At 49.0% G+C, this 15,390-nt stretch overlaps 1 protein-coding gene across 3 annotated transcripts in view; it reads left to right on the top strand.

Annotated features, from left to right (window-relative positions):
• Nucleotides 1–13,931, top strand: part of Dnmt3a (DNA methyltransferase 3 alpha) — a 72,705-nt gene extending 58,774 nt beyond the window's left edge. For all 3 annotated transcript variants that reach the window (XM_026415245.2, XM_026415392.2, XM_026415305.2), the window contains 13 exons: nt 165–314; nt 405–449; nt 1,124–1,203; nt 1,765–1,877; nt 2,051–2,234; nt 2,464–2,548; nt 5,442–5,587; nt 6,295–6,385; nt 6,575–6,723; nt 7,799–7,884; nt 10,843–10,912; nt 11,663–11,781; nt 12,783–13,931. In XM_026415245.2, the coding sequence (XP_026271030.2) occupies nt 165–314; nt 405–449; nt 1,124–1,203; nt 1,765–1,877; nt 2,051–2,234; nt 2,464–2,548; nt 5,442–5,587; nt 6,295–6,385; nt 6,575–6,723; nt 7,799–7,884; nt 10,843–10,912; nt 11,663–11,781; nt 12,783–12,924 (1,460 nt within the window). In that variant the 3' untranslated portion in view covers nt 12,925–13,931. The remainder of the gene's footprint in view (nt 1–164; nt 315–404; nt 450–1,123; nt 1,204–1,764; nt 1,878–2,050; nt 2,235–2,463; nt 2,549–5,441; nt 5,588–6,294; nt 6,386–6,574; nt 6,724–7,798; nt 7,885–10,842; nt 10,913–11,662; nt 11,782–12,782) is intronic.
• Nucleotides 13,932–15,390: the final 1,459 nt, after the last annotated feature.

Genomic DNA, 15,390 nt, shown 5'->3' with positions numbered 1-15,390 from the left:
GGAAATTGAGAATAATCTGCTCTGCACTGGCTTGCCTGACCCTGAGAATTGGGAGGTAGGAATCAGTTGAGGACCAGGCTACACACCACGTAGGTGGCATGGCAAGGGAGTTGGGGTTCCATGTCAGCCTGTAACTGACCTGGTCACCTGCCTTCCTGGTGCAGAGGAGAAAAATCCCTACAAGGAAGTTTACACAGACATGTGGGTTGAACCCGAGGCAGCTGCCTATGCACCACCCCCACCAGCCAAAAAGCCACGAAAGAGCACAACTGAGAAGCCCAAGGTCAAGGAGATTATTGATGAACGCACAAGAGGTGGGTGGCCTCCCTCAGGAGGGTGGCCTGCCATGGGGCAGTCATAGCCTGGGTGGCCTCTTCTTATGCAGCCTTCTCTCCCCTCTGCAGAGCGGCTGGTGTATGAGGTGCGGCAGAAATGCCGGAACATTGAGGGTGAGTCTGTCTCTTGGGGTCAGGGTACTCCTCGCACAGGCAGGAGACTCTGGCTGATTGTGTAGCATGGGCACACAGTGGCATTGGCACAGGTTTTTGGAAAGGTTGGAATACCATGGGTCCCATGACATCAGCACTCAATGTGGAGGCCTGTCTGCTTGTCCTGCCACCGCCAGCCTGCTTCACATGCCATCTGTCATCCTGGTGCCATGAATTTGCTTTCCTGTCAATGGCATGGTCTGGCTTTTGGGGTTTGTGATACCCTAGTGAGTCAGAAGTGAGGCCTTGGTGGATTTGATTGAATGTGGTCTAAGGATGACCTCTTGGCCTTTAATCCTTCCCTGCCTATTATCCTAATCCATCTCCTTGCCATAATGATAGTGACCTTGATGGTAGCCCTGGAAGGACTGGGGACAGGGACCAGGCTGCCCCTGGAATAATTCCAGAACAATAAAGCCAGGAAAGGAACCTCTTCTCACTAGTGGGTTTTCCTCCACATTACCCTGTTGCTGGATGGTGGCATTGCTGCTCTATAGGGTGGGGGCTTCTGGCTTCTTTCTGCCTGCCTTTTTGGCTACTGCCCTAATAACCCTTTTTGTGGATTGTCTCTTGAGCTGGGCCTTGCTCTGGTGAGGGGCTTTAGAGTTGCTCACAAAACATATGCTGCTTTGCAGATATTTGCATCTCTTGTGGGAGCCTCAATGTCACCCTGGAGCATCCTCTGTTCATTGGTGGAATGTGCCAGAACTGCAAGGTAGGAGAGCCTGCCTGCCTTTCTGGCTCTTGGGGGCTAGCATCTCATGGGGGGGGTATGGTGTAGACTCTGGGTGATTCCAGGAACAGAGTCCTGAGTGAAGGGACTCTTGGGCTCCAAGCTCTGGCTTGTTCTTGTTTCTGTCTTCAGAGATCCTCTCAAGCCCCATTCTAGGCCTGAGATGTGGGCATGGCGGGGGGCGGGGGGGGGGACTTAAGTGGCAGTTACTAGTTTGAAGGGGTAGGCAGCAGAGAGGTGGGGTCAAGCAGGCTGACCCGGTGGGTTGCTGTGTCCTTAGGAGCCCTGGGAGGAAAGCTGTAGGATGGAGCAGGGTGGTGGGCAGCCCTCTTTTGCCCCCGGCCTTGCTCTTAAGCCTTCTGTGGTCTGTCTCCTGTGGTATGTGGGGAGACGAGGCTTCCCATTCCTAGTTCTGGGATTCAGGCCTGACCCTGGGTGGCAGGGTGAGTCAAGGCTCCAAGAGGCCAGGTTCATGGCCTGCCTTGACCCTGGCTGTGCTGGGCCGTACCATGGTGGTCTCTGACTCCCTGCATTGCTTCCTAGAACTGCTTCCTGGAGTGTGCGTACCAGTATGACGATGACGGTTATCAGTCCTATTGCACCATCTGCTGTGGGGGCCGTGAGGTGCTCATGTGTGGGAACAACAACTGCTGTAGGTGAGGCTCCCCACTTAGACATACGGGGTCCTCCCTCCTTGCCTGGGACCTGAGCTGTCCTGCTGTGCTCCAACAGCCACGCTCTGGACTGTGTGTGTCCATTTCAGGTCGCACATTTTGGTCTCCTGGGCTGGGACTGAGAGGCCCCACCTGCTCACTGGGTTTCCTTTCAGGTGTTTTTGTGTGGAGTGCGTGGATCTCTTGGTGGGGCCCGGGGCTGCCCAAGCAGCCATTAAGGAAGACCCCTGGAACTGCTACATGTGCGGGCACAAGGGCACTTATGGGCTGCTGCGGCGGCGGGACGACTGGCCCTCACGGCTTCAGATGTTCTTCGCCAATAACCATGACCAGGAATTTGTGAGTGCTGGACCTAAAATGTAGTCTCAAATGCTCTTAGCTGACCCAGGCAGAGCACTTCAGTGGGTAGCAGGGCCCCTGGACAGTGAGCAGAAGTGGCCAAGTGACGCATAGGGTGTTCAGACCTATAAGACCTAGTGCATTAATCATCAGCTGGGAAGGCCAGCCCAGGGTGGGGGTCTGTGGGATGGTTGTGGGTATAGACCTGACCACCAAATTCACTGCTTAGGATCCTCCGAAGGTTTACCCACCTGTCCCGGCCGAGAAAAGGAAGCCCATCCGGGTGCTGTCTCTCTTTGATGGAATTGCTACAGGTGAGTGGCATAGGTTCCAAAAGGTGCTGGCTTCTTTGTCCTTTGACAGGAGAGACATCTAAGTGTGTTGACATTAGAGCTATGAAAATGTTATCCTAGCCCGGGCATGGCGCATACCTATAATCCCAGCGACTCGGGAGGCTAAGGCAGGAGAACTGCGAGTTCAGCAATGGCGAGGCACTAAGCCAACTCAATGAGACCCTGTTGCTAAATAAAATACAGAAAGGGCTGGGGGTGTGGCCCAGTGGTTGAGTGCCCCTGAGTTCAATCCCCAGTACAAAAAAAAAAAAAAAAGAAAGATTATAAAATGTTATCCTACACTAGCCGGTCGCAGTGGCAGGTACCTGTAAGCCCAGCTGCTGGGAAGCTGAGGCAAGAGAGTCAGCAGTTAAGGCCAGCCTGTGCAACTTGGCAAGACCTTATCTCAAATTTTTGAAAAAAGGGCTGGGGATGTAGCCCAATGCTGCCCCATGGTTCAATCCCCGGTACTGCAGGGAGAATTATCCTAAAGAGGAAACTTTGATTTAGCCAAAACTAAAAAGTAAAATAAGACAAACCAACCTGCCCAGTGGTGCTTCCCCTAAGGAAAGAGATCCTGCAGTGGAGTAAGGAGTGACTGCTATAACAAAAGAGTCAATTCCAGCAACTCAAGAGGCTGAGATGGGAGGATCCCAAGTTCAAGGCCAATCTTAGCAACTTAGTGAGACCCTGTCTCAAAATAAAAAATAAAGGGCTGGGGATGTAGCTCAGTGGTAAAAGTGCTCTTGGATTAAATCCCTAATACCAAAACAAAGAAATTAAATAAATAAAACAGGATAAACTAGGTGATTTATAGAAGGCCATTTAAATTACCCATAATTCTTTAACATTTTTGGTGTATGTCCTTTTAGAATTGTTTTTTTGTGCATGTGTATGTTTATGTAATCATGCCTCTCTAGTTACATTAAGATTGTCAACGCGTGCTGTTTTGTAGCTTGGCTTGTCATTTCTTATAACCTCTTTTCACGTCAGCCGATGAAGAGCTATATTCATTAGTGCTATGTAGGATTTCCTCAAATGAAAGCACTGTAATTTTGACTCAGGAGGCGGAGGTAGGAGTGATTACAAGTTCAAGGCTAGTCTCAGCAACTCAACCAGACCCTGGCTCATACAAGGACTGGGAATGTAGCTCAGTGATAAAGTGTCCTTGGGTTCAGTCCCCAGTGCAGGGAAAAAAATAAAATTATTTTTTATTGGGGCTGGTGATGTGGCTCAGCGGTAGCGCGCTCGCCTGGCATGCGTGCGGCCCGGGTTCGATCCTCAGCACCACATACCAACAAAGATGTTGTGTCCGCCGAGAACTAGAAAATAAATATTAAAAATTCTCTCTCTCTCTCTCTCTCTCTCTCCTCTCTCACTCTCTCTTTAAAAAAAAAAAAAAAAAAAAAAAAAAAAAAAAAAAATTATTTTTTATTAATAATTTTAGTGCAGTTTATTAACTAATCCCCATTAGGTTATTTCCTGTTTTTTTTTTTTTTCATTATTATAAGCAGAGCTGTGACAAACTTCCTTATAAATATATTCTTTGTTTGTTTTTTGGTACCAGAGATTGAACCCAGGGGCATTTAGCCACTAAGCCATATCTCCAGTCCTTTTTATTTTTTGAGACAGACTCATTCCTGAGTCTGGCTTTGAACTTGTGATTTCCTGCCTCAATCTTCTGGGTTGCTGGGGTGATAGACCTGTACCACTGTGCCCAGATTAATATATCTTTATACACTTAAGCCGTAATCTTCTTAGGAGAAATTCTTAGGGAATGCTGGGTCTTGGTCAGGCGGCATCATCATCATCATCTTTGTGCAGCTCTTGATGCCCACCAAAAACTCTCCTAAAAGGTTGACATATATATAACCACCCCTACCCTCTCCCCAGGCTGAGGGCCTCTCTTTTTCTAAGAATGTAATTGCTGGGCTTGGGATGCAACTCAGTGCTAGAGAGTTTGCTTTGCATGCACAAGGCCCTGGGTCAACCCTTAGAATTTGTGTCTAAATGTGATTGAAGGGTGGTACAGGTGGTCTAAGCATGAGGGCCTTGGCCAAAGGGTGAGGTGGGAGTTACATCCCACCCAGATGTTTGTCTTCTGTTCTCAGCTCACTGCTGATATCCTACAAATCTAGAGAAATTCACATGCAATTTGAGTTTCCCAGGCTAGACCCTCGGGATTTTCCAAAATTATGTCACAACCAAGAAGCTATAAAAGCTCCTTGGAGAGACCTGTCGGAAGCAGTAGAAATGGTGTCACTGTCCTCCATTTCTCCTGAAGCTCTTGGGGTCTGTTCTTATTGTTTCCTCATCTCAGCATTGATGGAGGGATTATTGTCAGGAAGTTAGCTCAGGAGGAGGTACAGCATGTGAACCTTTTTACTTGGCTCGGACATTTGCAGTCCAAGAGAGGGACCAAATTAGAAAAATCCTCTGAGATTGAAGGATAGAAAGTGCTAGGGTATTCCAGATGAGGGGCAGGTGATTCCAGGGGACTGTTGATGAGATGGGCATTAGAGGATTTCCTCAAATGAAAGTACTGTAATTTTGACTCAGGAGGTGAAGTCAAAAAACCTCGATAGACCAGGTGGCCTCCTGTTAAGTCTTGAATGGTGGGATAGAATTTCAGGTGGAGATGATACAGGGGTGAGGAAGGACAAAGATCTAAATGTAGAAACTATTAGAAGGCCACCAAAAACTAAATGGTTCTCCCAGGATCCCCAAACCAACTACTGTCTGACCACCTTCCTAGTAGGCCAAACTAGGTATAAAATAGAACTACCACACCCTTGGTTGAGAAAGGATTTCAGACAGGTGCATAGGTAGGGCAGAGATGGGCCTGCAGCTGACCCCTTTTGTCTGGCTGGCACAGGGCTCCTGGTGCTGAAGGACTTGGGCATCCAGGTGGACCGCTACATAGCTTCGGAGGTGTGTGAGGACTCCATCACAGTGGGCATGGTGCGACATCAGGGGAAGATCATGTACGTCGGGGACGTCCGCAGTGTCACACAGAAGCATGTACGTCAGTGCTGCGCGGCACATCCCCCCTTCTCTGCCCCTGCACATTCAGCTCCTGGAGGCAGCCCCCCGTCCTCCCTTTTCCTTCTCTTCATCTGCTGTTTCCCTTTCCCCAGCCTCCTTATCTTCCAGTTTTGTCTGACTTGCAAAGGAAATAGGCAAATTGAAAATGGGAACTTGGGGCTGAAGGTGTAGCTCAGTGGTGCACCCCTTGCTGGCATGCAAGAGGCCCTGGCTTCTTTCCCTAGCACTAAGCAGGTGTAGGAATGGAATTTGGAAGCTTATATTTTGGGGCTCACTTGCTCTCTGGGTTGATTTCTTGGCCCTTTATGGTAAAGCACTTCAAATCGAAGAGGAGGGTTCCCATCTTCTGAGTACTTTGGGCAGATAGCTTTACCAGCTTCCACTTCCAGGAGAGCTCGGCATGATCTTGGCGTAAGATCCTCTGTTCTGCCAGTTTTCTGGGTCTACCTCAGGAATCCTCTGGAGGGCACTCATATGGCACAGACACCCTGCCCAGCTTCCTGGGGCTCCTGCCCACTGAGGGGCTGCTTCACTTGCTTGGCACAGCCTGCTCTGCTGGCCTCAGGGATGGTCCCAGTTTGGTCTGCTTACCCAGAGATCCTCTATGACTGCTGCATCCACAGATCGTTCCTCTGCCTCTGTCCCTGGGCAGCAGACTCATCATGTTGCCTTTGTCTTCCCAGATCCAGGAGTGGGGCCCATTCGATCTGGTGATTGGGGGCAGTCCCTGCAATGATCTCTCAATCGTCAATCCTGCCCGCAAGGGACTCTACGGTAGGTGTTGTCCTCACCCCGCTACCTTTTGAGCTGGTGCTTTCGCACTTAGGTTTCCTCATTAGATATTTCTACCCTGGGACAGCTCCTTCCAATGACCCTGTCTTCCCTTGCCCTCCCCATGCCCAAGCCATACCACTGTCTGATGCAGACAGCTCCAGCTGATGGCTTTTTCTTCCGACCTCTCAGAGGGCACTGGCCGGCTCTTCTTTGAGTTCTACCGCCTCCTGCATGATGCGCGGCCCAAGGAGGGAGATGACCGCCCCTTCTTCTGGCTCTTTGAGAATGTGGTGGCCATGGGCGTTAGTGACAAGAGGGACATCTCGCGATTTCTCGAGGTATAGCCAGCAACCTTGGTTTGGCCAGCTCACTAATGGCTTCTACCTTGGGCTGCTGCTTCATCCCTGTCTCATCTGCATTGTGGAGCTGGGGACTGGTGACTTCACTTTGCAAGGGGCCTGTTTGGGAAGCTCTGGGCTTCCCAAGTAGAAAGGGAGGCTCCCCACCCCCACCTTGCGTGAAGGAGTGGGTACGCTTGCTCTAGAAGGTGGTAGCGTGGACATGGACCTCTGGTTGAAGGACCTGTCTCTAAATCTGGTGAGGTAGCAGACTCCTGGGGTTAGGGATTCTGTGTGATGCTAACTCTTAGGAGACCTTCCAGATGCGCATGTAATTTTCTGTGACCGAAACTGCTTGTCCTTATTCCCTGGCACCATGATGGGTGCTTTATGACATCTGGGAAAAAAACATGGCTTACTCTCTTATTTCCTATGATGTGAGTCCCAGTTAAGCTCTGAGCCAAGCATGAGCCACATACAGGATTTCCATAGCCAGACGCATCTTGTGGTTGGGCCCTCTGGGAGCTTGAGTCCACATTCCCAAATCTTGGGCCAGAAACACCTCCAACTGCTGTTGCCACTTTAAATGTGAGCGGGCATCTACTTGGCTTATCAAGTGGACACAGCGAACACATCCACGCTCATTGGAGCTTGCTCTTTGCCTCTGGGTGGTCAGGAGCGGCCATGTCCAATATCTGCCATGGGTGGCCATTTACATTGACATGAGAATTCTCAGTTCTTCCATCACAGTGGCCTCATTTCAAGTACAAAGTGAACATCTATAGCTAGTAGCCACCAGTGGCTACGGCAGTGAATAATGCAGATAGAGGGTAATTCCCATCCTTGCAGAAAGTTCAGGCGGACAATGCCAGCCTGGAATAATCCAGCAAAAGCATATGGACTGTGGCTAGGTTTAATTCCAGCTTTTCCTAGGGGCTTCAGGCTATTCCAGTGTGTGGCCTCCTCAGAGAGTCATAAGAGGCTTTGAGGCCTTAAGGCTCTCAACCAGCAAAATTACCCAGAGCTATTTAATTTTCCTCCTTTGCTCATCTTTAAACTATCTCCTATTTTGTAGTCCAACCCTGTGATGATTGATGCCAAAGAAGTGTCAGCTGCACATAGGGCCCGCTACTTCTGGGGTAACCTTCCCGGTATGAACAGGTTGGTGAGCACTCCTGGGCCCAGGGGGCTGTGGGAGGGTGTCTGCAAGGTGAGGTTAGTGAGGGTCCTTCCCAGGCCAGCCTTCTCTGCTGAATGCCTGCTGTTCTGCCGTGTTCTTTATTCCTTGAGCAAAAAAGGAAATCTGGATATAGAAAATACGTTGCCTTGAGAAACTAGCAGCCAGGCATGGTGGTACATACCTGTAATCTCAGTGACTTAGGAGGCTGCGGTGGGAGGGTCGCAAGTTCAAGGCCAACCTCAGCAACTAACAAGACCCTGTCTCAAAATAAAAAATAAAAGGGTTGGGGGTTGTGGCTCAGTGGTAGAGTGCCCCTTGATTCAATCCCTAGTAACAGACAAATAAACAAAACCTAAAAAGTCCCAGAAAAAAGCCAGCAACCAGCAGTCCAAGACCTTTAAAGGTACATTTTTAATAGAAAAAGAGTCCTGTGCTGCAGAGTTCTAGTTGGTTTGCCCTCATCCATGTGTGCAGAGCCAGCTGTCCCTTAGGTCCTGAGGAAAAGCCACGGATGATGGGGTGGACGTGGAGGGGAGAGGGGATCTGGAGCAGCACCCTTCCCGTTTGAGGATTCTGTGTTCCTCATACTTGGTTGGCTGCAGGCCCCTTATTGGAAGAATTTTCTACTCTTGGGTCTCCTGGATGAGAGGAAATTTCATTTCTTCAGGTGTCATGGTTGCATTATAGAAAGGCCTTGGAGAAGAAAGGAACTGTTCCAGCTTTTGCAGTTGAAAAGCAAAACCATGACCACCTGCTCTCAAGGCCCAGTCTAGGGGGATATGTTGTCCAGAATGTTTGAGTCAGGGATTTTAAATCTATAAATAAAAAATCATTTAGCTTGGCTTTAGTCATCTAAGGTCCTTCTTCGCCATTCTTGTGAAGTTGTAGGGCCTTTCCTATTTCATACCAGTTTTGCAAAGCTGCTATCTTTTGCAAGGGTTTGCTGAGGAGGAGATGGGTGAGGAGGCAGCTTACCTGAAACTGCCCCTGCAGGGCCCCCAAGATATGTGTGTGTGTTGGAAAAGTGTGGATTTAAATGGTCCAATGTTTCTCTGTCTTGTTTCCCCCCTTGTCCTGAAGATTGAATCCAGGGCTACTCTACCACTGAGCCACCTCCGCCCTCTTTATATTTTTATTTTGAGATGGGATCTTGCTAAATTGCCAAGCCTGTCCCAGAATTTGTGATCCCCCTGCCTTGGGCTCCTGATATCCCTGGGATTATAGGTGTGTGACACCACACCCGGCTTCTGGTCCATTGTTTCTCTAGAACCACTCCTAGCTGACCTTACTTAGTTCTATGGGATTATTTGCACCTGCTTCTTCCAACTATAAAATACAGAACTCTTGAGGTGTTCTGGAAGGATCAAAGGCATCATGGATGGTACATCCCTAACAGAGGCATCTAGTTTGACCTCAAGCCCCCTGTTTCCCTACTTAGATTCTGTAGTATTCTGGGAAACCTTTGTGAAATACTCAGAAAATAATCAGAAAAGGACAGCACTAAAGGTGATCTTTAGTCATCAACCTCCCTGCTGAGAAGTGACATATTCAGTGTCAGAGTATTTTAGTTTTTCAAGGCCTGTGTAGAACCTGAAGTCTTTGGTGCATACCTGTAATCTCAGAAACTAGAGTCCTAGGCTGAGGCAGGAGGATCACAGGTATGAAGCCAGACCTGGCAATTTAGCAAGACCCTATCTCACCTATCTCAAATTGAAAAAATAAGAAAGATAAAATGGTTGGGTGCAGCAGCGCATACCCTTGGTATGATCCCAGTGACTCAGAAGGTGGAGGCAAGGGCATTATAAGTTCAACGCTAACCTCAGCAATTTAGCAAGACCCTCATCAACTTAGTGAGATAAATAAAACAGGCTGGGTGCAGTGGCACATACCTATAATCCCAGAGACTTGGCAGTCTGAGGCAGGAGGATCTCAAGTTTGAGGTCACTCTGAGCAATGTAGCAAGACTAGACCTGGGAATGTGGCTCACTGGTAGGTAGAGTGCCCCTGGGTTCTACTCCCAGAACTGCAATAAATAATAAATGAAAAAATTAGTTAAAATAGGACCAGAGACATAGCTCAATGGTAAAGTACCAATGGGATCAATTTCCAATACAAAAAATAAACAAATAGGGTGTAGGCTTGTGGCCCAGTGGTAGAGCACAAGACCCTGGGTTCAATCCCCAGTGCCAGAAAAGGGGAGTAAGGGCAGGAGATGTGGTTTAGTGGTAGAGCGCTTGCCTGGCATGGATGAAGCTCTGGGTCAGATACCCAGGACCACAAATAATAACAACAATAATTAATCTTTCACTGTACATTAAAGCGTACAGTCAAATGGATTTCATCTTATGTCCACACCCCATATAATCATCACCACAAGTAAGATCAGAATATTCTGTCATCCCCAAAACCTGTGGTAGAATTCTGAAAACTTGGCATATTTTAAAATAACCGATTAAAAAAAAAGAAAGGTGCTGCTGGGCATGGTGGCGCATGCCCGTCATCTCTCAGCTTGGGAGGCTGAGGCAGGAGGATCATGAGTTCAAAGCCAGCTTCAGCAAAAGCGAAGCCCTAAGCAACTCACTGAGACCCTAAATAAAATACAAAATAGAGCTGGGGATGTGGCTCAGTGGCCTGGTGCCCCTGAGTTCAATTTCCCTTTTGGCTAGGTATTATCTGTCTACTGTAAACTTGAGACCACTTTTGAATTTGCCTGTTGGATGAAGGCTCAGTTGATTTGTGTATGTGGATGGCCATTGTGTGTGTGTGGGGGGGGAGGGGTTGGGAAATTTGAAGAGGGTTACAGTGTGTGTGCACACATGATGAGGATGTGGGCTTTTTATCTGCCTTTTAGTCAGTTGCTGCTGGGAGTTAGCACCTTACTGGGGACCTTCCTGCTATTCTCCAGGTCTCTGATGCACATGCTCTCTTCTGCCCCCTAGGCCATTGGCATCCACTGTGAATGATAAGCTGGAGCTGCAGGAGTGTCTGGAACATGGCAGAATAGCCAAGGTCAGCCCCCACCCAGGCCCTCCACTGTGCTCCAGGGAGAGGGGCAGGGGGCAGGGGCGAGTGGGACAGTGGCAGGGCTGTCTCCTTCCCTCTGCCTGCCCCTCAGGGCACAGCCAGTGTGGAGAACGCAGTTTAGGAGATGGTGCAGGGTCACATAGCCTGTCAGCTGGGGACGCCCCAAAGCTACTGACCTTTAGCCCTTCATCCCTAGAGAGTACCTCCCACCTTCTCTTGGGAGTGACACACTAAGGATCTTTACAAGATTCTGGGACCTGCTGTGTTCTTTTAAAAAATTGTATTTAGTTGAAACCTACTACAAGAGCCTTCACAGCAGAGGGGTACGTCCTGTAATGTGGATTTCTCTGGGAACTCTTGTGTGAGTGGGTGAGGTTCCAATGCCAGCAGCTTCCAACACTTAGGACTGTTGATACCCAGAGCCCAACTTTGGTCATGTGGGTCATATGATATGCTTTTCCCTGTAAATTACTATATCTCTAGAGAATCCATTCTTTGGAGGATTTAGAGAGTACAGTGGCCAGAGCTGTTGCCTCTTAGAGTCTGACTAGCTAGATTGGACCCAGGGTGGCCAGGTGACATCAAGGTGGGAAGAGAAGAAGGGCCATGGGGATGGGAAGGTTCTTCCCTGCAAACCCAGCTCCTCCAGAGCCAGCCAGGACCCAGGCTCGCCTTCCTAGCTAGTGTTTGGTGTGGGCAATGTGTGCTTATTCCTCTTTTCTCTCCATCTTCTAGTTCAGCAAAGTGAGGACCATTACTACTAGGTCAAACTCCATAAAACAGGGCAAAGACCAGCATTTCCCCGTCTTCATGAATGAGAAAGAGGACATCCTATGGTGCACTGAAATGGAAAGGTACTGTGTTGGCCTCTGAGTGAGGCATCCTGACTGCTGTGCTTGAGGGAAGGGTCTTCACTTTTCCTACCAGGCTACTGTTTCCCACAGATTCAGTGTGAGGGAGGGCCTTGCTGGGCATTTCCAATATAGCAGGACCCTGGGGAGGGAGTGACTGGCTGGTCGCAACTCAGGAGGGGTCTAGGAATCAGCTCCTAATGCCTGGGCTCCCAGAGAGCCTGCTGCACCCTCCAGAAATGCTGCAACCCTGGAGGCTTCCTTAACTTATACTGTGGGTAAATCAGCACAGCATCTGGGACCTTGTGGGCTGCACAGCCTCTGTACCCTGGTTGGGTGAAAACTGGGATCAAGGCAAGGGGCTGAATCAGTTCCTCATTCTCTGGGTATAACTAGAATTTAGCCAGGCAGAGAGAACATTTTCACAAACAGGAAATCCTTGAACTTGTGAAGTCGGGCAGGAGTTCAGCTCCTTTTGGAACTCCTGTCTCTTTCAGGGGAGAATCAAGAAGTGGAGTGTGTTACATTCAGACTTGTGCTGTGTCCACCCTGTACCTAGATCTCATGTGCAGGGCAACTATATAGTGTGTCTAGGAGGCATTTGGGGGGTGCTCTTTGAAAGACTTGTTTTTTTGGGGGGCGGTCTGGGGATGGAAGCCAGGGCTTTGTGCGTGCCAGGCCAGTGTTCTACTGCTGAGCTACACCCCTGGCACCCTGGCTTTGTTTCTGCTGTGTAAAGCTCACGGCAGGGACAACAGTAACTACTTGACTAGCACAGTGCAAGGCACACAGTTGGTGACCCATCCAGATGTTGGAATTGGTTACAGAGAACAAAGGAGTCAGCAGAACAGGCACCATCAGGAGTGTTTGGGTGACACATCGACCCCTCCCAGGTGCTGTGGACAGCTTCTGGTCATGTGCTCCTGGCATGTGGTCAGATGGCTTTGGGGCAGCTTGATCTTGCCCCTGCTCACCCTGCCTTTTCTGTGCCTCCTCTTCCCCAGGGTTTTTGGCTTCCCTGTCCACTATACTGACGTCTCCAACATGAGCCGCTTGGCGAGGCAGAGACTGCTGGGCCGGTCGTGGAGCGTGCCAGTCATCCGCCACCTCTTCGCTCCGCTGAAGGAATATTTTGCTTGTGTGTAAGGGACATGGGGGCAAACTGAGGTAGTGACACAAAGTTAAACAAACAAACAAACAAAAAACACAAAACACAATAAAACACCAAGAACGTGAGGATGGAGAGAAGTATCAGCACCCAGAAGAGAAAAAGGAATTTAAAACAAAACCACAGAGGCGGAAATACCGGAGGGCTTTGCCTTGCGAAAAGGGTTGGACATCATCTCCTGATTTTTCAATGTTAATCTTCAGTCCTATTTAAAAAAAGAAAACACAAAAACAAACCAAGTCCCCTCCCCTCCCCCTTCTTTTTTTTTTTTTAAACCTTTTGTTTTCTACTCTTTCCAGAGGGGTTTTGTTTGTTTGGGTTTTTGTTTCTTGCTGTGACTGAAACAAGAGGGTTATTACAGCAAAAATCAGTGACAAAAAAAAAATAGTAACAATACCTTGCAGAGGAAAGGTGGAAGAGAGGGGAAAAAGGAAATAGAAATCTATATATTGGGTATATATATTTTTTTTAAATCTTTTTTTTGTTGTTGTCTCTAGCCTGGTCAGATAGGAGCACAAGCGGGGACAGAAAAGAGACACTCAGGTGGCAGAATTCTCTCCCAGCCCCTGAGCTGTCTTACCAGCACCATTCCTGGTCATGCAGACAGAACCCAGCTAGCAGCAGGGAGACCGAACACCACATAAGATACTTTTCTACAGTATTTCAGGTGCCTACACACAGGAAACCTTGAAGAATACCAGTTTCTAGAAGCCGCTGTTACCTCTTGTTTACAGTTTATATATATATGATAGATATGAGATATATATATAAAAGGTACTGTTAACTACTGTACAACCTGACTTCATAATGGTGCTTTAAAACAGCGAGATGAGTAAAAACATCAGCTTCCACCTGGCCTTATGTGCAAAGGGTTTTAAACAAGGATGGAGAAAGGGATTCAGCTCGAAGATGGCGCTTTGTCTGGTGGGGTTTCCCCTTGATTTTAACAAGATGAAGGAGGAGAACTGGTGTGTCGTTCTCCCACTTCTCCCTGCCAAAATGGGGGTCAGCTTAGGTGGTTGGGATCCTGGGAGGCTGAGCATGGAGTCCATCCAGACTCAGGCAATAACTTGAATTTTTTCTAAAAAGAGACTCCCTTAGCAAGATGGCAGGGTAAGGAGTCTTCCTTCCTGATTGCTCATGTTAGTGGAGTTGAGGGCTCCTTGTGGGATCAGAAATAGTCCAGAGTGTGGGAAATTGACAGTTAAAAACCCCACCTGGAGCAAATAAAAAAACATACAAAACGTACTGGTGCTTTCCTGTCTAAGTCGCCTTTTGTGTGTTCTTTTATGAGGCCCTCACCATCCTCCCCTCTGTGCACAAGGCGGCTCTGGGCCCCTGGAATGTGATGTTTTTGGTCATCTCCAAAGGCTGCAGTTTTATACTGGGAGGCTGATGACACCTTTTATTATAATTATTCTTATGGTTCTGGTTATAATTATGTTGTTTTAAGATTTTCTTTAAGAAAACAAAACCCAACACCCTTTAGGTTTCAAACCAAGGTGCGGGAGCAGGGTGCTTCTAAGTTAGCGGTGGCTCTGGTGCCCTGGCTCCCTTCCCCCTGGGCCAGGTGGGCCACTGGGCAGTGCGGTGACAAGCTGGACGGCCAGGGAGTCCCCCAGGCCTGCCCTCCGGGCTGGTCGCTCTTGCTCTTCTCTTCTCTTCTACTTCCCCTCCTCTGAGTCAGGTGTGTCAGGGCCGGGGGAGGCCTGCGGTCTCTCTCCTGTGTGTGTGCTTGGAGTGGTGTGCGTTTCTTTTCTAGTGTTTGGTCTGATGATAGCTGTGCTCTTGCCTCAAGTCAGCAGCGCCTGGGGCCCCACGTGCTCGCACTTTGTTCTGCTTCCTAGGGGCAGCTGGCCTGGCGTTGGCGGTGGGAAGGGATGGCGTTGCTGGCTCCAGGGTGAGGGCCCAACGGGCAGAGCTTGCCTGGATGGATGGGGTGTAGATATGTGGCATATAGAGATATATATTTTATAATGGGAGGGGGGGCGGCACCTCCTGGGACCGGCAGAGCTGGGAGGTGTGCCGTCAAGCACATGGTCCCAAGTCCGCATCCCTAGAAAAGATGGGGCCTATGGTGATAGGCGCTATATAAATACATAGATAGGGTCATGTATAAGAAATATTATGTAGTGGGGAGTGGGGGGAAACGGGCTCTGTGTGCTGAGCCCGGGTCCCTACTGCAGGCATAAACCCCACACCAATCAGTCTCACATGCACAGGAACCTACTTCTATTTGGATGCATAGCGAGTCACTCACCAGGGAGCTCCCATTACTCTTCTCCCCAGGATTCAGGACTTTGTGGAGTCAGCCCGAGCAGCTCTTTACCTCTGTTGCCCTGGTTGCAGGTAGACTGTCATCCCAGAAGTTGCTAGGTGCTGAAGGTAGGAAGAGGAGGTGGTTTGATCGGAGAAGGTGCTTCCTCTAGCAGGTCGTGTTCTAT

This window comes from Urocitellus parryii, chromosome 12 (genome assembly GCF_045843805.1).
Source record: "Urocitellus parryii isolate mUroPar1 chromosome 12, mUroPar1.hap1, whole genome shotgun sequence".
Classification (NCBI taxonomy): Eukaryota; Metazoa; Chordata; class Mammalia; order Rodentia; family Sciuridae; genus Urocitellus; species Urocitellus parryii.
Note: the sequence above shows the minus strand (reverse complement) of the source record. Positions and strands in the feature narration are given on the sequence as shown.